General features: G+C 38.0%; 1 protein-coding gene across 1 annotated transcript in view; it reads right to left on the bottom strand.

The window, feature by feature from the left end:
* The window catches only part of tgfbr3 (transforming growth factor, beta receptor III), a 71,550-nt gene that overhangs the window by 44,976 nt on the left and 1,099 nt on the right, over positions 1 to 25,475 (bottom strand). The window contains exons 2-3 of the mRNA XM_030132958.1: positions 21,590 to 21,770; positions 1,369 to 1,556 (exon numbers count right to left, since the gene is read on the bottom strand). Of these exons, the coding sequence (XP_029988818.1) occupies positions 1,369 to 1,556; positions 21,590 to 21,653 (252 nt within the window). The 5' untranslated portion in view covers positions 21,654 to 21,770. The remainder of the gene's footprint in view (positions 1 to 1,368; positions 1,557 to 21,589; positions 21,771 to 25,475) is intronic.

Raw genomic sequence — 25,475 nt, forward strand, 5'->3', positions numbered from 1 at the left:
GTAAAACATGCATAGGTCAGTAGAGCTTTACATTATTTAATTTCAGTCAACCTATTTAGTCATGATTATATGGATTTGTTTGCTTTAAATCACAACAAATAGTGTGGAAAACAAAGAAACTAATGCCTGATAAAAAAAAAGTGTCACTTGAATATATTAATGAACATTACTTTTCTCATCAGTACCAGCAGCAGAGACTCTAGAAAGTAAGTAAAGATTCTGACAGTGAATCTCAAAGGCTGTATGAAGCTTTAACAGGACCCCATATGGTTGATTGTTGTAGCATTCAATACTTCCTTCTGGGTTTGAGAAATTCCTGAAATTTGAACCTTATCCTATGAAACCAACTTGTGAAAATCTGTGTCTAATCACAATTCACTTTGACACAGGTACATTTGTATATAGACGAAACACTTCTACCGACAGTCCACTAAGAGGCAATCATGTTTTGAATTCTAACAACTTATGGTAACTACATCCCCCGAAGGTCCTACTGTATCTTTTAAACTAGATACTTTATTGAAAAACTTATCCAATAATTACACTGAATATTTTTGAGACCACTTGCCCTAATGCACCTGTATTCTTGCAAGTAAATGAAAACTACAGGGTTTATACTACTTAGCTACTCAACTTTTACAACAAATGAAGTCCAACTGAAGTTCCCCCTAAAATGGACAAAAACAGACACTATGGCAGACTACAACAAAAGATGAATCCTGTTGTTTGTTTTGACAACAGATGTCTTATTCATGTTATTGTAGTAAACCTTCAGCACAAAGCCAGCGGCTGATGCAGAGTAGTCATACTGACTGTGTGTCTGTATATTTGGCCTTAGCAACCTTTAAACCTGAGCAGCATCAGTGGCAAAATTGCGATGGCAAGTCCATACATGCAGCTTTTCACACTGCTGTGACTGAGGGGGATGGGAACGTGGGACACAGTGTAAAATCCAGACGCAGCGATTTTTGAAGGCTCTGGGCCCATGATTCATCTTAAAACTATGGCAAGTGGTGACGAGACTTACCATGTTATAGATGGGGAGTGGTTTTAACACTGACAATCCACAAAACACTATTAGAAGGTTTCAGAAAAGGTCCAAGTTTATTTAAAGGAGAGAGACAAAGAGATTTGCTGAAAACAAAAAGGAAGATGGAATATAGTACTACTTTAATGACTGCTACTACTTGCCTGAAGAGAGCTATGTGTCATTAGTCATGACATAGTTTTTTTAGGGTAGGTTATCTTTCACACTATTTTGATGGATTAATTGAAAATAACTGAATATGCGAGTTCATAACATTGAAATTCTTGTCTAATCTAGCATATATAGAGTTGAAAAATATGCTGTTTTTGAGTGTGACTCACCTCTGCTGGGGTGTTGTCTGGAGTCTCAGGGGCATGTCCTCTCAGGTTGATGATGTGGACCTCCTGGGGGAGGCTGGTGGTGCCCCTGCTTGAACAACCTGCCTGAACGGTGAAGCTCTTCAACATGGCCTGCACTGGGTGTCCCACTCCCACCGGCAGCAACTCACATGGGCTGCGGAACAAGGGCCCTGTGAAAAGTGAAAAAGAGCAATGATAAATGAAAAAAATAGACATAGAGTATGTAATAGCATTATTGCGAAAATCAGGTATGAATATTTACTTTTTATTCACAGTCTGAACATCTTGTAGACTGAGTATTTTGAGATATGTAACCATCATACATTGTTCTATTTTCATAATACTCTTACTTTTATTCAAAGTATACTGTCACTTGTTTTATCTTTTCTGCATGGTCAGAGTTGACCTTTTCTAAGTGCATAATGAGTTGTAAATTGTGTGAGTAGTCGTTTATACACGTTGTCTTGGCGATGGGGCAAGACCCTGGCTGTTTTTAACATAACAGTATAACAGTACTGTGTGCCACTGTGTGTCATGATCCAATTCATACTGTATACCGTCACTACTTAAAATTCATTTAAAATGTCTGAAACTGCAATGAGCAAATCACAAAGGTTTCTAAAAGGTCACATGCCACCAGTGGGTATTTTTACATTTCCTCTTTGCATTCTTTCCATTCAGATTTAATTTTATTGACTATCACAGTTGTCAGAGCTCTATGCCCTTTTTGTTTTTCCAGTGTTAGCTATTTCACAAGCATCCTACTGTTATTAGAGATATCAGCTCAAAATAAATTCTGTTAATTTTACATTTATTTCTTTTTATGCAATATCAGATAAAATAGATGAAATCTGATTCTTATGAAGCCACCTCAAGCTATCTGTAGTCTCTGCTTTGTGGTTTCAAGTGACGTCACATCAACAGCACCATCTGACTGGATATATGTCATAAGCAATAAGTGAGAATAGAAGATTTATTTACCTACAGCACTTATTATACATAAGCCTGTTATGAAAACTGATTATCAAATGTAATTTTAGTTTGATACTTCAGTCAGCATTCAAATTTGACACAAGGTTTTTTACATTTACATAAAAAAGTATAACAGTTCTAAATATCAGTTATCAGTCTCCTTCATTACTAACATTTGCTATTCCTGATTTCCTCCCCGTAATCCATAGCATTAATAAATATTTTAGTCAAGATTACCTTGAATAGTTTTTAATAACTGTGCACACTCATTTCTGGCATGGTGTTACTACAAATATACAGCATCTACAGTTTACGGATTTTAGCCAAAACACTGGTTCAGTTGATCAGTTTGGTTCTAATACAAACTACAAATAAAGGTCTGGAGTAAATTCATCCACATGTAATCTATGTGCTGATGAAAGTTCAACTAATGTAACTAAAAAAAAAAATTGGTTTTCATTAGCACGGCATCAAATCTACAAAGAGCCAAGAGCTAAAGTAGTAGTAGTCACTGGCTAAAGAATTTCAATTCAAGGGAAAATCAGAAAAACAAATTTGCTCTGACAGCTACCAATAACAAACAAATCAAAATGTTCTGTTGTCATAGCAGATGCTCTCCTTTAGTCTCAACACAGCAGTCACCACTGCACAGACTGTGAGTCTGGTCACTCACATAGAGCAGCACTCAGCAGGATTTAAGGACACTCTGTGGTATTTCCAACTTCATTTGTCTGCTGGCCTGTTGGACAGCGCAGTAAGCAGCAATAAACAGCTCAGCAATCTGTGCACATCTGGACTACTTGGCTAAAACACTTTTACTTATGTTCACAGGTCTGCCCTCACCATCTATACTTGCTGTTGTGTTATAGATGTGTGATGCTTCTTTTGTTAACCATGGACTCTCAGGTGGTTAAGAAGCATGACCACATCCTGACGCTTCTCATCCTGTAAACATTTTTTGTGTTTCACATCAGTATGACCCATTTAAACACATTCACGGAGGGACTTTACACCCAAATATCACTGAAAAACACAGGTCAAAGGTTTAATGAAGGCTCCAAACAGCTCCTTTCCTTTCCAAAGTAATGTATACTACATGAGTTAGATGTGGCCAGCGTTTTTGTTAGAGGTCAGACCTTGTATATTACCCCATAGGTCTGTGCCAGCCAAGGCCTGCTCACATTTCAAACACATCATGCCTAAACACGCAAAGGTTGCCAATAGCAATCAGATGGAACATTTGGAAATAATTAAAGGCTAAGTGAAAGACAGCTAGATAACAATGTTAAATTCTCCCCAAATGACTCCAAAAACACTGTGTCTCAGCAGCGGGGTACAGCAAAGGGGAAAGATTTCTTTTTTTTTTGCTCAGAACACATAGCTATTGTTTTCCCTTTCTGTACCGTGCAATAAGCTTATGTTAGATCAGCATAAACCCAGAGATCATGTATGGCAAACCTCCCTTCTCCTTGTTGTGAGAAAAACACAGATGCTTTATTGTTACCATATTTGTCTCTTGAGACAAACCCTGAACCCTCAACAGATGTCTCGACCTGGACTCTGTGCCGTCTTCTGCTGCTTATGAAGTCACTCCGAGACCACAGACATTATTCTTTGCAGCGCTTATTCGGAGCATACATATAAAACATGGTAAGCTCTGGCTATAGTGATAAAAGGACCAGGCTTAATGGCAAAAACCTGTGGTGCATCAGTATTTCAACCCCCGCCTACCCCACACCCCCTCCCTTTTCCTCCCAGAGGACAAGAGCCTATTCCCTCTCTAGCCATGTCATCACACCTCACTCCCACAAACACGTCTGAGGGCAACTCACTTTTTCCCCTCACACATGGAGAATAACAAACAACTGCCAGACAAACAAAGAAAAACGCAGTCATTTCTGGGAGACTGCCAAAAGATTACAATACGTATTGGGCAACAACCTGATATTTTTTCATTGCTTAAAATATAACAGCATAGAGGCACCAAAGGAAAAAAAAAACTACCACAAAAGCAAAGAGAGCCTTAGATGGTAAAATGGTCTATCTGAAATTTTGATCCGGAGCACGTAACTTGACAAATACTTGCTCGAGTTTGATGGAATTTGATACAGAAAATCAGTTCGCCCTGAAGATAATTGGACATTTCTTGTGAATTAATTGCCTTTCACCTTGCCCCACCATCAAATGATCAATGGTCAAATGAATCCCTGAGACCAGGGCCTAATTTGCGCTGGATTTTTCCACACAGGAGCTTCAAGGTTTGATCCAGCACCTCCTTTGTCTCTATCAAAATCAGAAGTTTGTGTACTATTTAATGTTCTCATTTATTACCAACTGTTACTCTTATATCACTTGACTATTGGTAGATAGACAGAAGACATCAAAACTTGGTCTTGGACTAATAGCTAATATTCTATTTATCTTCACACTTCACACTTACGTCACACTTTTCACAAGGAATCTTCAGGTTTCCTTTTGTTGCATTAAGTTAGCAATGACATCAACCACATAGTTGGGTCATTTCTGTATGTTAGGGCTTGCTATCATATAACATCCATAATCAACTGGTCTTTGGCATGGAAACAGCATCCAGTAAAGCACGGCTGACACTGTGCAACAATAGTAGATTTGTGGAATGCCTCCATAGATGTCTGTCTTCATTAGGGGGCCTCACCAGGAGATGTTTTGTCCTCTCATAAGAACTCTGGTCTAGATACCAATGAGTCACATCCAGGTTTCAGCTCTGTATAAAAGTGTATACTTTCTATGCTAGCTTTAAAGACAGACAATATGGTAGTATTGGATTTCTATTAAAGACAAAGATAATTTCTGGAACTGTCAGATATATGGCAAATCAGTGGGGCATTGTGGAATAGCCATACAGTTCCAAACAAACCAAACACTGAAGATAATGCTATGACTGGTGAAAAGGCATACTCATAGCATGTGAATGAATTATCACAACTTTACTTTGGTTCCCAGAGAACCCTTATTTTTTTGCCACTATCATTAAAAATAATAATAAAATAATGTAGTTATATTCAGGAAGTAAGGAAATATAACATACAAATAGAGCTAAGAAATACGCTGTGTACATAGATGGTCTTAAAATAAACCCTTCCCATTTTGGAAAACATGTGACATCTAGTACCTTCAGTAGGATAAAATGACTGTGACATTCATGTCCGTCATAGACAAACCAGTTTGTCTCACAGAAATCCTTAATTGTAAATATGTTAAGCATGTAAATAATTTATAGTGTGTCTTCAAATAATTTCTTAACAAAAGACAATAGACCTTCAGCAGTCATTTAGTTTTAATCCCATCACACATGCTATTATCATCAGCATAGAACCTCCAAGGACAGAAGTTATAGAGGCGGAAAAAAACCTCTGCATCTGTTGGCCTTGCCACAGCCAGCTTTGTGTCTTCTGTCACCTTGTCTGCCTGCCTTTCTCCCCCGCTTTCCTCCACTAAGCTTCTGTCTCCCCTCCTCTCCAGTCATCTTTTAGTTTCCCTGGTCATCGATGGAGCACAGAGTACGTCCTGTCCAGCTGCTACTAGTGCCTTTTCGCTGGCCAGGCTGAACGCCCACAGCCAAGTAATGAGAGAAGCTGTTGTTCACCCTGAAAAACGCCTGAAAAACAAGTCCAGCCTGAGCCCACCAGACACTATGCAGGCTATACCATGAATACCTCCTTAACACAACATGTACAGCTACATGTAATGGTAAATCATATACATCACCAGTAAATGTAATCTCTAAAATGTAGTAGTGGTTTGTCAGATTAATTTTGAAAACAGTGAAGAGATGCGTACAATTGATCTCTTTAAGTCATATGTGAAATAATGTTTATTACTGTTTATATTATCATTTCTACATAGGTAGATTTTATATTCTGTCTTTCAAAGAACACCTTGATAACAGTTGGTCATCACTACACTTCTTGCACAACAGATTCCCATGTACCGCTGTCATAATTTTCACTTCACTGCAGAATTTGTAACAGGCCTGATTAAATAATAAAATCTTACCATTTTAGCAAGAATATAGATGTTTATCCAGTGGTCTTTTACGCTGAACAGCAAATGTTATTGGTAGAAAGCCCTACCTACTAATGCCTATATCTTAACTGAATCCTAGGGGTGTGACGATACACTCAGCTCACGAGATGGGACGATACATGATATTGGGCTCATGAGAATGACACAATATTTTATATTACTTTCAAGAAAGCTAAAATTACAAATTATATGACTGGACAAACATAATTTTTTATTTAACAGAGTTACACAACAATGTAGGTGCATTTTGAAATGTTTTATAACTTGCATTCATGCATGACCTAAGCATGCCCTTTTAACCGTTGAACTTCTTTCCATCAGTAAAATTAAATATTTCTTTTTTTTTTAAGTGCAAACAATATGTGCAAAATTGTAAAATGGCCTCATATCAGCTGCAATAAAAATGCTGATGTCTCTCGTTATTGCTGTGGCTCTGGCGCTTGACTCTGGGAGTTTAGGTGCAAAGGCATCTTGTCTGGCCTTTAGCTGTTTTAATCACAGGTAGAAAGGATTTTAGAAGCGAGCTGTGAATATTCTGTATGTGTCTTTGCATAGTGCTCATGTTAGCCGCAGTGTACGGTACTATTTTCTTACAGTGCTTACATATTGTCTATTTATTATTTCCAGGCGCGCCTACAAAGTGAAATTGTGAGGTACACATGGACCGCACGGGAAGGGTACCTTACCTACGTACCTCACCTACCTCCTACCTAGAAGTTTGGATAGCTCACAGTCTGACAGGTGTCTGCCCTGCACCCACGAGACAGCTTTTCTCTAAACTGAGAAACATCGTCACGATTTAATCTCGAATCCCCACTAAATTCTAAGGAATAATTTTTCTTGGGAAGTGAGTCTGGTTTATACAGACCTCACTGTCTCACACCCTCACCTGATCTGGTCTAACAGACTCAACATCCACTCATCCTCTGAATCCCACCCAAGTTTATGAAGGAAGTCCTGCTGTGGGTTGAAGTATGTTCATAATTCATAAAATTAATATACAGGAAACCCTGCTCAGTCTCAGAAAAAAGCGTTAAGGAGAACACCCATACTATGTTTAGAGATTCACATTTGCTATTTGTTTTTCTGATTATCTAAAATACATCAAACTAAAATCAGACTGGTTGGTGACAGTGTTTGTTTGACAATGCAGCTGTTGTGCCTCCACAAACTAACTGTACACTATGTGTTTCACGTACACACAAACACATCTTAGGAGATATTTATAATAGGCCTCAGTATTTTTAACAACTGGTATATCTGAAGCAAACAAATGATCAGAAGTAGATCAGGCTTTATATAGCTAGTTACAGAAAAAGAAAAGGCATCATTAAGGTTTTCAGTACCAATACAATACTTAGATGCAGCATCTCAATGTTTTTTCCCTGCACCTTAGCTGAAGAAAACACAAAAGAGAAAGGCACCATATCAGCCCAGAGGTTTTCTGTATAGCAGGAAGCATGTTAGACTTGCAATTCTTTAGGCTATTTTCAAAATGCTGTAATGATATAGGTCCAAAATTGTGCAGTTTACTTGGTCAAACCACAACATCAAAAAGTCAAACAGCATCTAAGTCCTCCAAAAATCCTGATCATGCCCTTAACATTAGCTTTGCCCTTTACAAAAAGAAATATGTAAGACACAGGGCAAAGCGGCAGATATAAAAATGAAGAACTATGATGAATGCCACAGGTGTAAAAAACCACATGTACCAGTGGTTGAAGTGAGATGTGAGTGGGAGTTTATTAGGCAGGAGAAATGTCAGACATACTCATGTCAGAATGTTTCATCAGTACTTCTAACAACTCAGACTGTAGGTGGGCATGGTTTCAGGAAGGCAGTAAGACTGTGCCCATGTCAATTTTACTTGTTACACATAAACTAAATCAAATAAAAAGTAGGTTGTGGGTTAGTGGTTCGATTCCTGACACCTGTTCATGTGTCACAACGTCCCTGAGTAAGAAACTGAACTCTGTGTGACTGTTTCACCAGTGTGTGAATGTGTGAGTGTTTGTGTGTGCAAATGGGTAAATGTGGCACATTGTAAAAGGCTTTATGGACCCTCAAGGTCAAAAGGCCCTAAGTGCAAGATTATTTGCCATTTGGAATATTATGAATTATTAGAAATATACTGACAGTCAATAGAAACTTTGAGGTAGAAATGTATACATATTTCTACTTGTAGGGGGGTTGTAATTATTCATTGTGGATTTATTGATGACTTAGTGCTCGGGTAGTTGAGATAATGATGAGTTGTCATGTTGTCACGGTTCATTGCACATGGGTTGGTCTCTTTGCAAAAGTGGACCAAATACACATTGAGCAATACTCAGTGGGTATCTGCACAATTTGAGGATTGGTTTTGAAGGCCTTTATAAAGGCCCAAAAAAGGCCACCATTGTTAGTCCAGTGAACGGCATCATGCCACGTCTATCAAATGAACAACGTCTCCGGGCACGGGTTTGAGCTACAATGATACAGCCAGGCGTATGGGCTGTTCCCAACCCACAATCAGAAACCTGGTTGAACACCACAACACGACAGGCTCTGTTGACCATAGACCGTGTCCAGGGTGAGAGAGAGTGACAACCAGGACCACTACTGTTGTGACTGTGTTTGGCAGGTGCCATTTTCTTTTGTAAAGTTTTTTTGTTTTGAAATTATTCTTGAAACTTTAGATTTTTGTTTCTGTATGCCAATATCCTAAACAAATGATTCATATGAAAAAATTCCTGTTTAGGGTTTCAAAATAAAAATTATGTCGAAAAATATGGTCTCAAAGTTTTCATTGACTGTGAGTGTATATTCAGAATATTGCAAAGTTCACTTTTCAGCTCTTGCATGAAAAGACTAATCTTTTCTATTCAGTAGATTTAATTTCAAAGGTTTCATTTAGTGTTTAAACAGGGTCCCTGCACCATGCAGTTACCTTTATTTAACAGAAGTCTATTTGTACACATTTCATGACTGGGGTTTCCAACAGTGTGACTCATTCTACACATCCAGTAAAGGAACATGAAAGATTAACAAAGGTGAGTGATATACACCGTGACCCACTTCCATTTCTCCCCAGTTAAATGTTTATTTTTTCAGTTATGCCTTTTTTGGGGATTAGCACATAATATAGCCAGACTGATTATAAAAGTAACACTGGATGTGGCAGGACAGAAGTCCATGTGCAGGAGGAATTTGTTTTCTGTAAAAATATATTAATCATCCCATTTTATTATTATACATTACATTATATACATTATATGATGAAATTTCATTTAGGCTTAAATGTCATAGTGTATGAGGAAAGACAAAGAGTAAAAATAGTTCATCTGAAATTGAGGAGGACTCAACTGTATAAATAGTCAGTTTTGACATACTTAAACAGACCCACGCTACAGTGTCACCAGACACTTTTGATAGTTTTCAACAGGAGAAACTATATTTCTTTCAGATATGTTTTAAGAGTCCAGCAGATTGTCATTCTAAAAATTATTGATTATTATACTGCAGATTGTTACAGCTGCCACAGACTTAAAGCTACGCCATGTGCAGTGATGATATATGTGAAGGGAAGAACCCAATCTCATTATATTATGTAACTGCACAGACTATTGCTGTCTTGCACTTCTTAAAAAGGATCTAAATGAACTAGTTATTCAGTAACCTGTCATTTTCAGATATAATTGAAAAGATTAGTTTTAATGCCAGATCATACTTGGTGTCTTTGATTAATACAACCATGAGAAAACGTCAGAGGAGATGAAATGACCTAAACTTTTTACTGAACAAAATTTCATCTTGTACAAGAAAGCAATATGAAGATAGATTTAACAAACCTCTTTGGGTGCAAATCTTTCATCTGCCTAAAAATATTCACGCTGGAAATCACGACAGTTAAAACCGTATGTGTATGAACCAGTTCCTGAATATGAATATGCATCTGTTCCAGTCAAAAGGTTGGCAGTTGGCAGGTGGGCTGTGTGTATTCAACTTCCAATGAAGACAGACTTCATAAATAGAATCAGCTTGTTATCAGTGTGGTCCTTTCCTATCTCACTAGAGATAAATGCCTCTGTTTCCAAAGAATGCTTTTTGTTGCCTTCCAAACTTTGGTACCACGCCAAGGTTTGGGTACAGGAAGTGATGTCAGTCTGTGTGCCAGTTCGGGACAAATCTGATATTCCCACAAAGCCATTTCCGAAGATAAACAAACAGAACCTCCCCCTTGTGTGTGCTTGTACATACCCTCGCATGTCTCGTTCCCAGTATCCTCCAGTAAGACGCTTATTGTGTTTCTTAAGATGTATAGGAAAGGTGATGCAGGGGACATAAGTTTGTCAATGAACTGGTCCCATACACAAAAATACAAACACTGAAAAATATACTACCATTTCATCCATTTTTCAGAAGATTTGTTCAATAATGCCAAGATATATTAAGGCAAATTCTATTGTAATACATTGAAAGTAGCACAAAGAGGCCTCTTTGTTTCAATATCTGCACCTACCTAAGATATCTCCGTTCCCATATGAACCACAGGATTAAATGAATCCTCTGGTCTCCTTTCTATTCTACTGCAGGGCATGATTCCCATGAACAAGCGAGTTTAGGAAACGTAATATTCTGCCCGCTCTTGTTTTCCTAAGGGGCTTTGGTCTAAAGAATGACTAGCTCTGCACTGTTGACACTACTACAGCCCACTCACCCCCTGAACCTTGAGCCACTACTACAGGAAGTGAGGAAAGCCTTTCATAAGGGGAGTGTAAGTTCACTTCTCTGGCCTGCCTATGAAAAGGATTTATCTGTCGACTGTAAAATTGGAGGCATAAGAGGAGGAAGCTGGAATGGGATGAAGGGAGGAGGGAAGGGGCGAGCCGAACTCCATTAGGGAAGTCGTAAACTCCTCCATCAAAGTCTGAAATCTGAAGTCAGAAATCCTATCCATCTGCAATTCAATATCACACAAAAACACTCTTTATTGGTAGATTCATCTAGCATTGAGTTGTCAGATGGATAACTGAGGGAACAGTTGAAGGACTGTAGTTTCAGTGGATTACATTTTATCTACGTACTATTAATATGAAGGTCAAGCTTCTTTCACTTTTTAAGTGTGTTAACAGGTGTTCGCATAATAAATTATATTCAAATGGCTGTAGAGACATCAGCAACAATGAAAGCATTGAAGTCAAGAGACAGAGATAGTGCCAAGTCTTAGTGAAATTAATCTTATTTCCTTCATTTATGTAGACTCTATGTAGCCTCTGGAAACCTCCGAACACAGGACCTTCTAACTAACGTGGACAATTATAGAATATTAGACCATGATTGATCTTAATTTGGTATGTCATCTACTTTTCAGACAGATTGTACAGGTTCTTGTTCCAAAAGAATAAATAAAACAGCTCAGTAAAAACTGTTCTACTCTACTAACATTTGTTTTAAATGGTTAGGTTAAGTGTAATTATGATGTAGAAAAAACTAACCTATTGGTTTGAAGCATTAATGTCCATAGCACAGGTCACTAGACTAGTTAGTAAATTTCAATGTGTTTATTGAAATATTTTAACATCTGTCTGCACTGTTGGGTTTAGTCAACAATAACTTACAGTAAGTTACAGCGTCTATATAACCCCATGTTTTGTTACCATTTGGTTATAACTTAAGTACATTTTACAGGAAGTAAAAAAATTATGATTCAAACTACGGATTCTGATTCGACATCAAAAGATTGATGAAAAAGCGACCTTTTGGCCCCACTTGCAAAAATTTTGGGTCTTAGGCACATTATAATAAATCCAAAGAATATTACAAATTCATTCAAAATTCAGTGACTGTGAAATCAGAAATAAGTAGCTATTCACAGATATAATGTAGATAAGGTATGCCTTATATATACTATGACTATGTTTAAGTCTTTCTTAAGTTTAACATGTTAAGTGATGGTGCTGCTAAATGTTGCTAGCTTTCAAGATGTCAATCAAAACATGATCAGCTACGCAATTTTTACTTTCAACAGCAGAATTAGCTCTTTTTCATTTAGATACTGAACACTGATATCATAAATGGAGTTTTATTATTTCAAAACAAGTTAGTTATTTTCTTGTGATTATTAATCATATTATAGCATCTTCTTAGGAGAATATAACATAACACAGATGAAAACTTTATCCAGAAAAGAAAGGTATAACAGACATTAGAGTATGACTTGTGTCTGCAGCCTGAGAAGTAAAACACAGGGCAAAAACATCTGCATGACACTTGCTGCTGTTCATAAAACTTGACAGTCATGAGCACACTGTAGCAGCTAAAGGTTACCCAGATGAATGCATTAACTCCAGGCTTCTCTCAGTTTTCTTTTGATGGGACATATTTGAAGCATATTTTAGTTAGTAAATCAAAGTGACACATAAAAGCGCGGGATAACTAAACTGGAAAGAGCTGAAGTAAAAGCAGATAAAAAAGTTTTTTAAAATAAACATGTTAAATATATTGTATAAATGTGGGTTTAATCTATTAAGATCTGTTACTGACAGATGATGCTGACACCTGTTGGTAAACCATCACTGTTGGTTGAAAAAACAAGTTGTGCGATTATCAGCATCATAGTAAGTCACAGACCAGGAGAGATGATGGAAGTGGGCACATTTCTCTCTACCTCCAAATGCAGACATAAATCAGAGGGCTTTGCGGAGATGGACGACATGGCTAATTCCCAGAGGAACTCAGGAGCCACTGTGTAAAGTGAGACAGCTGGGAGTGACCGAGCATGTGTTCAAACGACTAAAGACTTCACTGGCTGTGTTACCACAGTATGTCTTTAGTGATGGGTGCTGACATGTGCTGTCTGGACCAATAATATCAAAGAACAAAAGAGTTGTCAACACAGTGATGACACAAGAACAGCCTTAAATCTTAATCTTAAAACTGACCAAGAACCATTTGCACAAACCGGTCTGGTTCAACAGCGCAGAAGCAACAACAATGTAGCAGCATTTTTATAAAGTGACAGTGTGAGATGTTTTTAAGCAGACAGCCACATGACTCTGGTGATAAGTGAAGTGCAGGAGCCAACAGTTCGCCCTGCACGATGTGGTACTTAACAGGGCTTACAGTATCCTAGCAGAAGTGTCCTTACTCGTTCTACAGGGTGACGGAGAGTAATGTCTGTCCTGCTGCTTCAAGGGCATCTCACTCATCAATCATAAATGCCTGCAAAAGCCATGTTCTTTCCCGGCAGCTCCAGGGGTTCTTTATCCACATTCACAGAGATTCAAACCCAGTAGGGGGAGCTGAGGTGGAGAGCAGGGAGATTGCCCTAGAGCCACTTGTCTTGTCCTACTTAATATAGGTTTCATTTTGTTTCTTCTGGATCCATCAGCATCACACAACAGCTGAAAGTTTAGATAACATCTGTTCATGTTCTGTCATTATGTATGGCTAACCCAATAGCTCATACAGATAGTGGCAGTTTTATTTCTTTTAATTCTGTTTCAGCCATGTAGGAACCAAGACCTCTACAGTGTGACATATTACTGTAAGATATAAACACATTATGCCAAATTTAGCTTTTTTTTACACTGGCTCCCTGTTTTAGGATTGATTTTAAGATTTCATTGATTACTTTTAAAGCTCTTCAAGCCCTGGCTCCTCACTACATCTTAAACATTTAAATCCCCATATCAGTGTGTAATCTGTAATCCTTTGGGAGTGGTCTATTATCTGTACCAGTGTCCAGGATGAAAACTAAAGGGGACCAAGTGTCAGACTTGAATCAGTGTCCACTTTTAAGTCTCTTCTTAAGACATACTATCATTGTTAGTATTATTATACATTGTTAATATGTCTGTTCATCATGTGTCGGCAGCTGTTGAGAAACAAATCTCACTGGTAACATGCTGAATGTATGTATGATAATGTTTCTGAGGATTAAGAGAAATGGAAATATCTGTCAAACATCTGCTTTAATGCCAAAACTGAAAAACACATCCTTATATACCCACACAAAAATCACCAAAAAAGTTTCAGGTTCTTTCTGGGTATGAGGAAGGTCTCAAGCTAAATCAATCACACAAATGCACTCAGAGCACTAACTTGAGTTCAAAAGTTGTCTTTGTTATTAAGATATTTTACAAAACCTCACTCAGATGTGATACCAGGGGTCTTTAAGAATCAGCAGGTTGCCGTCAACAGAAAGCAAAGGGTAAAACAATGGCAGGCCTTTGTGCCAGAGTAAGAGCCCAGTGTGAAGGAGCCACAGAGGTGAAAAAGGGCAGGGCACACAGCGTTTTCACATGAACTACAAGGAACCACATTCCGCTGGGGTTCTTCATCTTCACGAAAAGGGAGGGCGAAGAAGAATGACTTGTCAAATGCCATGCCGCCTTGTGTATTAACACATACAAAAGGATGCTGGGAAGGCCTCTTTACTAGACAGTTAACTAATGGAAGAAGTCTGAATAGCAACGAGACAATAAACAAGTCACGAGTGGATTTTAGTATTATAATATGAAGACGACAGTTAGAGTTTCGTTAGAAATATTTTAAAACCTCATCTGGATGTTTGTGATGGGATGGAAATAGTGTTTTGGGGCTCAATGAAGTCATACTGTCATTTTTCTGGATGAAAGCTTTTATTTTCCAAAGGACCGTTCCAAATTTGGGACATGATCTTTCAGTGGGACTCGTCTGGTGGAAATGGAGTGGAGAAGGTGAGGCCCCTGGAGGGGACGGTCTGACGAAAGACACCACCTGGAAATCTTCAGCCCGAATCCCATATTAGGACACATTTGCAGAAAAAGAGTCTGGCACCTACGTAAGGAGATTAAGCACCTAAAGTTCAGACAAACTCACACTGGTAACAGTCAAGAAATAAAAACTACAAATCTCTATTAAAACTTTATAGTGCATATTTTTTTCTCACTGCCTCCAAAGGCCATCTGAACAGAGGGAGTTCATTCTTTTACTATTACTCTCTCTTTCTTCAATGAAGTCACATTCCTCGTAACTCCCCTACTCTAACTCCAGTGGCATTTTCTTCATAGTGCTGTGAAACACAATGGAAAATGCACAATCACCACAGCTGTCTCTCATTACTGGCTCTGACCGAAATTATTTACACGCCTGCTTACTGGAACTATGGAGAAAGAGAGCAGAGAGAGAGTAAAGAGGGCGGGATTCATCTTACTCCTGTAGACTTACGCAAGTGTCCTCTTAACTCAGACTGACAGCCAACCTGGACCAAGACACTGCAGACTGCACTTCACTCAGTCATGCTTTTTACGTGTGTGTAAAAGTCTTCGTGTCATTGTGTGGACAAATGTTAGTATTTAGCTATATTTGAGAGGACTACGTAGCATTGTGAGGGCATTGCAGTTGGTTCTTAAAACATTGTGAGAATTAAGAGTAGGTTTAAGGTTTAGAATTAGACTAGGGTTAAGAATTAGCAATAGGCTTGTGATTAGAGGTAGTTTCATCAATGTGAAATTTAAAACGCATTTGTGAAAGCAGCAAAATTCAACAAAACTTCCTCAATTAAAAAAAGTTTTTATGTGTATTTGAGGTGGTTTTTATATTAATACAGTCAACATGACATTAAAACATCTCTTTAAAATACAGTGAACATATAATTCACATGAAGAATCAGCTGGTCGCCCACCATTTTCTAAAATATCCCCATAATGTATGAAGACGATCAGTAGTCACATATATGTAGGAAAAAAAAGTGTTAATTGACCATAAATGTGAGTCAAAATTAAGACCCATTTTGATTAAAAAGATCAACAGAATGCTGCACTTTTGTTTATTAGAGCCATGTGTACTGTAACGTAAACCACCATCCTCTAATGACTCTACATAGCCTTGTTCATTTGGTCTAAAAACAGTTCTTGGGAAACCATCAAATTCACAAGTTCACATGAAATTGGCTTGACAGTCATGGAAACAGTAATATTTAAGGTTAAGGTAAGAGTCCATATATGTTACCCCTTTTTCCACCAGGCTAGATCCAGTGCCTAATCTTGAACTGGTTCTCACTTTGCTGGGTCATAACCAAGAATTACTTATGTCGGTGGATCGCAGATGGATTATTGTGGCCAACAAGGTCAACTACAATTTTGTGACCTTCATTTTTGAGAGAAACAGAGCTGAGTAGTGTCTGGTCTGCCTAATCCCAATATGGACATGGAGTCAAGGAACCAGGGAACTATGGAGACCATAACCTGTCCCTTTAAATTGTAGTAGAACAAACTTCAAAAGGACTTACCAAGAAAAGGCTGTTAAAACAATACCACAAGGCCTCACCGCTAAGTCTTAAATGTTGATAGCTGATCAGGCATGTTAAATGTGCCGCTAGCTAGTCACTAATCAGAGCTTACAGCAAGACCACACATTTTCAAGTACCTTCTATCTCGATAAATTTACCACAGTTTTGATGTTTTCTTGACTTATAAATGTTGAAACTATACTATAATTAAATAGAATTATACAGCAACCAAAAAAAATTGTGATTCAAAAATTACAACTTACATCTCTGTAACTTGTTAACATTAGCTTGTTTCTCTCTCACACTATGGTTGGCTCACCTATACTGTGACATGACGATACAATGACATGACTCAATGGTGGCTCTCAGCCCATGGAAAAGCAAACCAGATGGTGTGCATATTAAAAAGAACCAAGTAAGATGTTCACACAGTGACAGAGATACAAAGAGTGTGTGCATCCATGTTTCTTAAATTATTCACTGCTGTTATTTAAACTGGGTAATGGTTGTGAGCTTTTTGCAATTAGTAGAAAATATGAGCAGACAGGGCCAGAGTGGCTGCCTCCTCTTTGACAGTTCAGTTAAGATAAAGGCCTCACCATGTGGGGAGAACAGACCTGTAATTAGAGACACACGGGACTCCCGTTGCTATGTAAACATCCCAACCACTCTGCCTAGCAGCACACTGCCTATGTGCTGTGCTGCTCTGACTCCTCGTATGAATCACAGGGCAACATCTGGTTTAGCGTGCTGGAAGGGACTTTGTCGGTTTGGCACGCTGTACGTGTGTGGAGTGTGTCGATTTGGACCAGACAACCCACGCCTGCGCCTGCGCCTGCCTCTCTCCTCCCCCTGGCTACCCCACCTCTCAGATTACAGCGGTTGCACAATGCATTTTGGCAGTCCCCCTCTTGCTGGTCCTGTGAAGGCATTGTGGATATAAAGACAAACCTTTTGCTCAACTGCGGGAGGAAAAAAACATTACAACCACTTTTGGCCTCACAATGACTACTGTCTGCCAAGAGTACACAAAAATGCAGACAGAGGGAAAGTTGTTTACTTTACCGTAAAACTTTACAGTTAGAAATCTTCAAGTTGAATGTATGGACTGTAACTATAAGCGCCACTCTTTTTCCAGTTATTGTTTTGTTTCACAATGCTTAAGACTATGTACTTCTACAATGAATGGCTGGAGACAGATTCACACTAATTGCCTCATCATTCATCAAGCTGCCCCATAAGTAGAATCAGGAAAAGCTATGAAAGGAGGAGAAAGTACTTGTACACTTAATAATGATGGTGTGTGTTTCAGTGAGCCACCATCCCGGCGGTGCGCCTCCAGTGTAACCAGCATCCTGCCCAAGTAATTTCTGGCGAGTGCCTCAAATTAATATCTGGCATGGCTTCTGCATGACTTAAATGTCACAGAAAAACCGAAAGTCTGCCCAAATGTCCACAATACATCCTTCACTAAATAACCCGTTTGGCAAAATGAGCAGAGGTGACCACAAAATGGTAGTAAAGATGTGGAAAAAAAGTTGTAAACAGAAAAAAGTCTAGTGCAGAGAGTTGAAATATGAATGTCAAGGTGCTTTCAGTCTGACTTTTAAGAGTAATGGGAGGCCCAGATCCTGGATTGCATTACGCTGAGAGAAGACTCATTGCAGACTAATCTAAACATTACGTAAGAGCTCTCCTGAAAAGTTTAGAGGGCAGATGTGACTGTTTACACAGATGCTGTGAGATGATGGACAGAAAAAGAGAGAGAGATGAAGTGGTGGTGATAAAAAGATAACGAAAAAATTGATAACGTTTCCTGTAACAGCTGTAATGAAAAATTATTTGAGAAAATGTAGATGGTGGGGATGTCTTTAGCCTTGATAACAGATCATAATGTGTTAAGTGGATTACATTTCACCTGTTCAACCGCTTGGATAAAAAAAGAGCATCTGAATTTTTCTGCTTGAATCATTTCTCGCTGCCAGTGCACTTTGGAGGAAAGGGCACTTGGCTGACCAACTGTAAATATCTGTCCCTTGTGACACAGCACAACAATGCATCTTGCCGTACAAGGAAGAATTTAGAGGAAAACTTCATACGTGACTGCATTGTGTCCAAGATCCTGGCATTGTGGGAGAAATGATGTTTGCTCTACCCACAGCACTTACTGACTACACTGCTATTGTGTTAGGAAAAGTCAGCTCTCTTGAGTGTGGTTCAAACCTCAAGAGAATGGAGAAGAACTTTTGAAATAATGACCCATGGCGGCAATCAGACTGAAAGCATGAAAAACACGAACCGCACTTTTCTGGATGCTAGCTAGCATGACTCCCACCGGGTAATTATTGCTGTGCTACCGCAGAAAAACAACATGGGATGTTGCAGATTAAAGCTGGAGTTAGTTCAATTCCAATGATGTACATGGTGAAACCAAGCTTTACAAACAGGACATCTCACAATCTGAAAAATTAAAAAAGGAATGTACACTAGATTCTTAGTCAGTGCCAGACTGTTGCCAACTTGACAGATTTTCCATGAGGCTGTGGCGTAGTATGTCAGGCTTCAGTCCACAATTTTAATATTTTGTCCAAGTTACCAAGCGACTCAAACCGCTGCTGGTTCTCAAAGCCAATGTGGATATCAATGTGCTGACACTTCCTCTAATTACATGTAATGGCCATCGCAAACTCCACCCACTTCTGGCCAACACACATATGACTACAATCTAACATCCAACACAAACAGAGGATCAACATTTACTTTTAAAAATGAGTAAGAGATGAAATCAAATCATGAATATGCATTTTTAAACAACTGTGTCACCCCTGTTTTAAATCACAGCATGGCTAGATGATGGCTATTGTGGCAAATGTCAACTTCAGCAACAAATTTAAGAGATTTATGGTCCTCAGAGGATGACTCTAAGTGACTGTTCATGTCATTATCAGGTTGACATTTCATTTACCAGATTTGATTTAGAACCAAACATCTAAAAGCACATGATAAATCCCGTCAGCCTTAGCTATAGTTTGTGTTTAGTGCTAATGTCACCAAGTTATCATAACTGCTCTATGCTAAACATCAGTGTGTGAACATTGTCATTATCAGTTAATATATACACAACGTTGTACACTTTTACAAACTATGCATATGTCTAACATCCTATAACAAGAAGGAACCGTGATTTTAAGTCACATACAGGTGTTTGACATACAGCAACAGGAATTAGGACTTCATGTTGCATTCAGGTGTATCTTGTATCTTCATAATTCTATACATAAATAACCAAGAAGGCTGATAAAAATGGGCAATTTTATAATGGTGGCTGTGGCTGAGGAGGTAAAATAAGGTTTGATCCAAGATGTGAAGGTCAGTGCATAGATGCCTGTGTGTCCTTGTGCAAGATACTGAACTAATACTGAAGTTGCTTCCAGAGGCTGGATATGTATATGAGATTTTGTGTGTGTGAATGGGTGAATTGGAAATATTGTAAAGTACTTTGAGTTTCAATTTAGTGGAAAAGTGCAACATAAATGCAAGACTGTTTAGTTGCTTTCTGAGATGAAATTCAAATATATTGGCCTACATCTGTTATTACACCTAAGAGTATGAAAATGAAGGCCCATGTTAATATTTTGAACCCTTTTTTCAGGCCCCCAGTGTAACTACGACAGTTCTCCAACTGGTATCATTATCAACGTATATGTCATAATACACAATCATCTGTATGAGACAAAATATGACCATACTTGTGCTATATTGTCCAGGGCAAACATGAAGTTATTTTACAAGCTTTATATAGTGATGAGAGCTGAATCTTTTATAAGTTAGCTTTAATTAACACTTAAAGGTGTAGTGTATAAGATTTAGTTAAATCTATATGTAGAAATGTGATATTTAATATTTCCAATTATGTTTTCATTTATGTATAATCACATGAAAATAAGAATTGTCGAGTTTTCATTACTTTAGAATGAGCATATGTATACAGTGGGTTGATTTCCACATATTGACCATGTTTCTACGGTAGCCCAGAAAGAACAAACCAAACACTAGCCCAAGAGAGGGCCTTTTGTGTTTTTAGCAGCCACTATAGGTCACAAATAAGTTGTAATAGATGCATGTAAAAGGAGTGGGTGAAAAAGCAAAAGCACCTTTAAAACTTGACAGCCAGTAATGAAAACGTTTAAGATTGACATCATTTTTGTCTGAGAACATCACTTACATGGTCAGTGTTTTTGATAGCTTCTGACAGTCACAGGTTAAGTAGGTAGGTTAAGTATTTAAGTAGCAGTAAGGTCCTATGTTATTCACACATGTTTTGCTGAACTATAAAAGCCATGAATTATTTGTCAGATTCATAAAAGTTAAAAAAAAAAGGGGAGGTTCAAGACTGTATTTCAGTGAGAATGGGCTGAAGTCGTAAACACGTCATCCTTGGCCTTACATAAATTAATTACTGGCTTGTGTATTCTTTTTGGTTAGTGTCCCTTCTGTTCTTTCTTTGTTGTCTGTTTAACTGTAAATTATTGAGTATTTGGCGAGTATTTATGTGAGTCTCATTCAAATCAATCAGACAGTGACATGAAGGCCTGCTGACTGTTTGTTTTGTAGACTGAACTTGTCAGCACTTTCTTAAATGTAAATCCCCCTTACTCAGTAGTCTTAAAAGTGGTGCATTAGAAAGGCATACTGGGAGAAACTGGAAAATCCCAAACCATGGGCCAATTCTTGACTGTCTGATAACAGCTACACAAAGCTTAGTGTATTGTTGTTGCATACATTTGTTGACGCAAAGGTCAGCTTTAACTTCCAAAAAGAATACTGAATTTTGGTGTTTTTTTGTACTGAAACAAACAAAGTTACTTTCAGTCTGTTAATTTTGAGATACACACAACAGAAAAAACTTACCTGCAGATACTAAGCAACATATTGCAAGAAGTAACACGACAATGATGGATCTTCTAGCCATCATGTTATTTTCATGCAGCCTCCAATAAGGTCGTTGAACAGGCCTCTGCGCTGCTTTTCACAAAGGTTCCCTCTCTATGGGGCAGTTTTCAGGAAGTCAGCTCCAAGCTCCAACTGTAAACTGAACAAATGTAGAGAAAGTCAACCAGAAGAAGCAGGTTGGATATTGGACATTGTATTGTAGGATGGACAAACAGCTGGGTACTGGGCTCTGCTTAATATACTCTGAAGGTGTGATGAGATGAGACAAGAGAAGCAGTAGTTTAGTGAGTAGGGGATTAATCTTGGAGGGTTAATTTGAGGTCATGCATGCTTCAAAGGCCTTTGCAGCACACACCTTCCTGTGCCCAGTCTGAGAGTGTAAAGAGTCTATGACGGCTGACTGGCTCACTGGGTGTGAAAACACTGTGGAACATGCCACAGGTTATTAACACACTTTAATTGAGAGCATCAGGGAACACTGGTGGGGTCCTCAGTAAGCTGCTTAGTACCACGACACTAACCAGCATGACTTCATCTCAAGACTTAACTTTAGTAACCTAACCCTAAACACTAACATGACTATGACACTGTGACAAATCCATGTATGTAAATCCCGGTGCATCAACTTTTCTCATAACTCACCACAAGAAAAAGTAAAAGTCACAAAAGAATTGGTTTTAATTGGTACTAGTAATAGTTGACAGTTAATTAATTTAATCTCATGTAATTAAATATTAATTGAGATTAATCAAATCAAATAGTAACACATAGTAACACATAGCTAAACAATACACTCTTCTAAGTGTTTAATAAGGAAAAAATAATAGTTAACCATTTTGTAGAATGTCCATGCATCTCTATAACCCAATCTAATCACAGCCAGGTTGTCCATTTGATTATCTTCACAATCAGTTTTCACAAACGATAATGTCAAGATAATTGTAGTTCTAGTGATCTTGCAGCTCACAAGAAAATTTTTATATAGGTACTGTAAGATAGGTAATGTAAATAATGTCAAATAATACATGGACGCATCATTGAATTTAAACCAGTGATTAAACTTCTCTTTTATGAAAAAAGGCTAATTGTTCCTGGTTATGCCTTCTAACATGTTAAGAGTTGCTACTTTCTTGTCTCAGTCAAGAATGTAACTTAAAAATAAGAATTACAATTTCTGTTTTTAACTTTAATTGTAACATCATCCTGATTAAAGAATGAATGGTAGGAAATTGAGCACAAATAAATAAACAAGTCTTTTCAGGTATTTCAGTGATCTATGGTCAGAAATCACAAAACATAGATTGCATTTATATACATAAATAAAGACTTACTCCTCAGATTAAAGTGGTTTGATTATAAGATGACACCTAACAAGGAGTGCTTCCTGAATAAATAACGGAATAATCTACCATAAACTTTTACCTGGTGACAGATGAACCCTGACAAAGTACTGCCCTTGCTCTACTTTAACAACAGGCTTTTCATTAGAACAACCTGATTAGTTGACAAGCCTTGTTTTTGTTATAGGACCAGTTGAAGGGAATAATAATCATGAGAGATCATATAATGTTTTAATCTCATCACATGCACTTATACATCCTAAATTAAACCTGCTCTTCAGTTAATTTTCTTAGCAACTACACCTCAGAAAGCTTAGCAACAAGTAGTAAGATATCAGATATCAAGATATCGACGCACCGAAGCAGTGAGATGTAGAGATCAGAATACAAACGAGTACATCTTTTATATTTCAGAGAAGAAAACCAGATGAGACTTTTGATATTCTGAATGGAGCTTATCTGGTTTATTGTACAACAACATAGGAACAGCACAGATGTTTTAAGACTAAATCAAGCCTCAAAATCTGATTATACAACATTCAACATGGTAACAGTTAATACCAGAGAACTACAGCTGAGTTTTGCAGCTACAGCCAGAGAACTGTTATAAAAAAAAAAAAAAAGATCTGGTCCACAGACCAAGTTATGTAAACTGCTTCTTTAAGTGATATGTAAAACTGTAACTGTAACTTTCATTGAATGTCATGTAGTGTGACAGGAATTGCATTTGTTGAAGGAGTAGATGCAGCCCGGTAGCAAGTACAGTAGAGTGTGGAAGAAGCAGATGTGCCCCTATTTCACTTGAGGTGAACCACAGACTGTATGGGAAGTGATGCACACATTGCTAAGGTGCATCGCTCTGCAGTGCAAACAGCTGCACAGGACAAAAGAGGCTTTCACTATTTGGCAGCTGCCCGGGTTGGGAAGTCTTTTTGGATGATTGTGACAAATATTACACTTTCAACTAGTGAAAGAGAAGCAGTACCTTCTGTTTGATTTATGCTCCTCCTTGACCTTCCCATTCTCACTGACTAAGGTAAACTGTGTTGCAATACCTTCAATGAGGCAAATCAAAGGGAAGTGACTTCCCAGAGCAAAAAAACCCATCTTACTCCTGTGTAGAATTTCAGCCTGGAACAAGGTTTAGAGTGTGATGGATGACTCAAAGAACGTCTGACGCGGTATTTTTAATGAGTTTGACATAAAACCCTTATCAAGGTAACTTGTTTTGGGTTCAGAGTATAGGTCTTACTCCAAATACTTTATGCCACGGTGCTGGTTTTGTTGCAGCAACACTCAAATCACCTCATGTGACTTCTCTTCAACCCTGACCGTCTAAGCCGAGCAGCTATTTCACCCCAAAGAAGATCTGCAAAATACATCAAAACATGAAGACCCCAGACTGAACGTACTGCGCATTACTGAAACCAAGCTACATACTTGTGGTCAATTCAATGTTAAAAGGCCCGGGTTATATCTGTTTCATCACATATGCCTTACGTGCAGAACACAAAAGGCTGCGGTGTTGTCTGTCTGTCTTGTGTGGTACATGATTAAGTTGTTAACACTTACTACTTTGAGAATCCGCTTCATATGATCATATGCATGTGGTTCTATGTCATGGCGAATTAGTTTAGACAAGCTCTTGCTTCAGTAACAAGGTGTGAAGGCTCACAACTGTCAAACCACCAAACTTCCTACTCCTTCCAAAAATGCAGATCTCATTCACTGATTAAATCCATTGTGTGCATTTGTTACAGAGCTAGAAGCCCTCAGTATGCAGCAACACCTTGAGGTGCTGCAAATATCCTGACTGTGACACCTGAATGTGATGCACTTTGCAAACAGTCCATGGAGAAGGTTTTTTTTTTTTTTTTTGTATTTGCAGTATATCTGAGATAAACATTTAACAGGTTATCCATATATTTGTACTATGTGACTTTGAGATCCTGGTGTGTGTAACAAAAAGTAAGTTTCAGAATTAAATTATTACAAAAGCAAATAGCTATAGATAAAGCATTGAAATCTTTTACAACAATCCATGTCTTGGACTGGATAGAATTTCATGCAATGTTATCAAGTTAGTAATAAGAAAATGCTGCTATCCAAAATATTAGTTAAACTACACCTAACAGACAGATATTTGGTGGAGTTCCAATGACCTACAGACTCAATTCTATCTATCTATCTATCTATCTATCTATCTATCTATCTATCTATCTATCTATCTATCTATCTATCATTGTTGTAATAATCAATTTACATGGTGACAATACAGAACATACCACCCTCACAATCCATTTTTTAAAAACACATGCACATTGTTACCAATAAAGTTGCAATAAAATAGTTTTACCCCTTCTCATGAAATTATTGTGACAGTGTGATTTATTCTTGTTAGATAAAGTATAACTGGGTCTCAGTATGTAATCACTGTACCTGGTCAAAGATGATTTCTAATTAAAAAAACAAAAAAAGGAACGTGTCTGATAAAACTATTCCAA

The sequence above is a fragment of the Sphaeramia orbicularis genome, chromosome 4 (genome assembly GCF_902148855.1).
Source record: "Sphaeramia orbicularis chromosome 4, fSphaOr1.1, whole genome shotgun sequence".
Lineage (NCBI taxonomy): Eukaryota > Metazoa > Chordata > Actinopteri > Kurtiformes > Apogonidae > Sphaeramia > Sphaeramia orbicularis.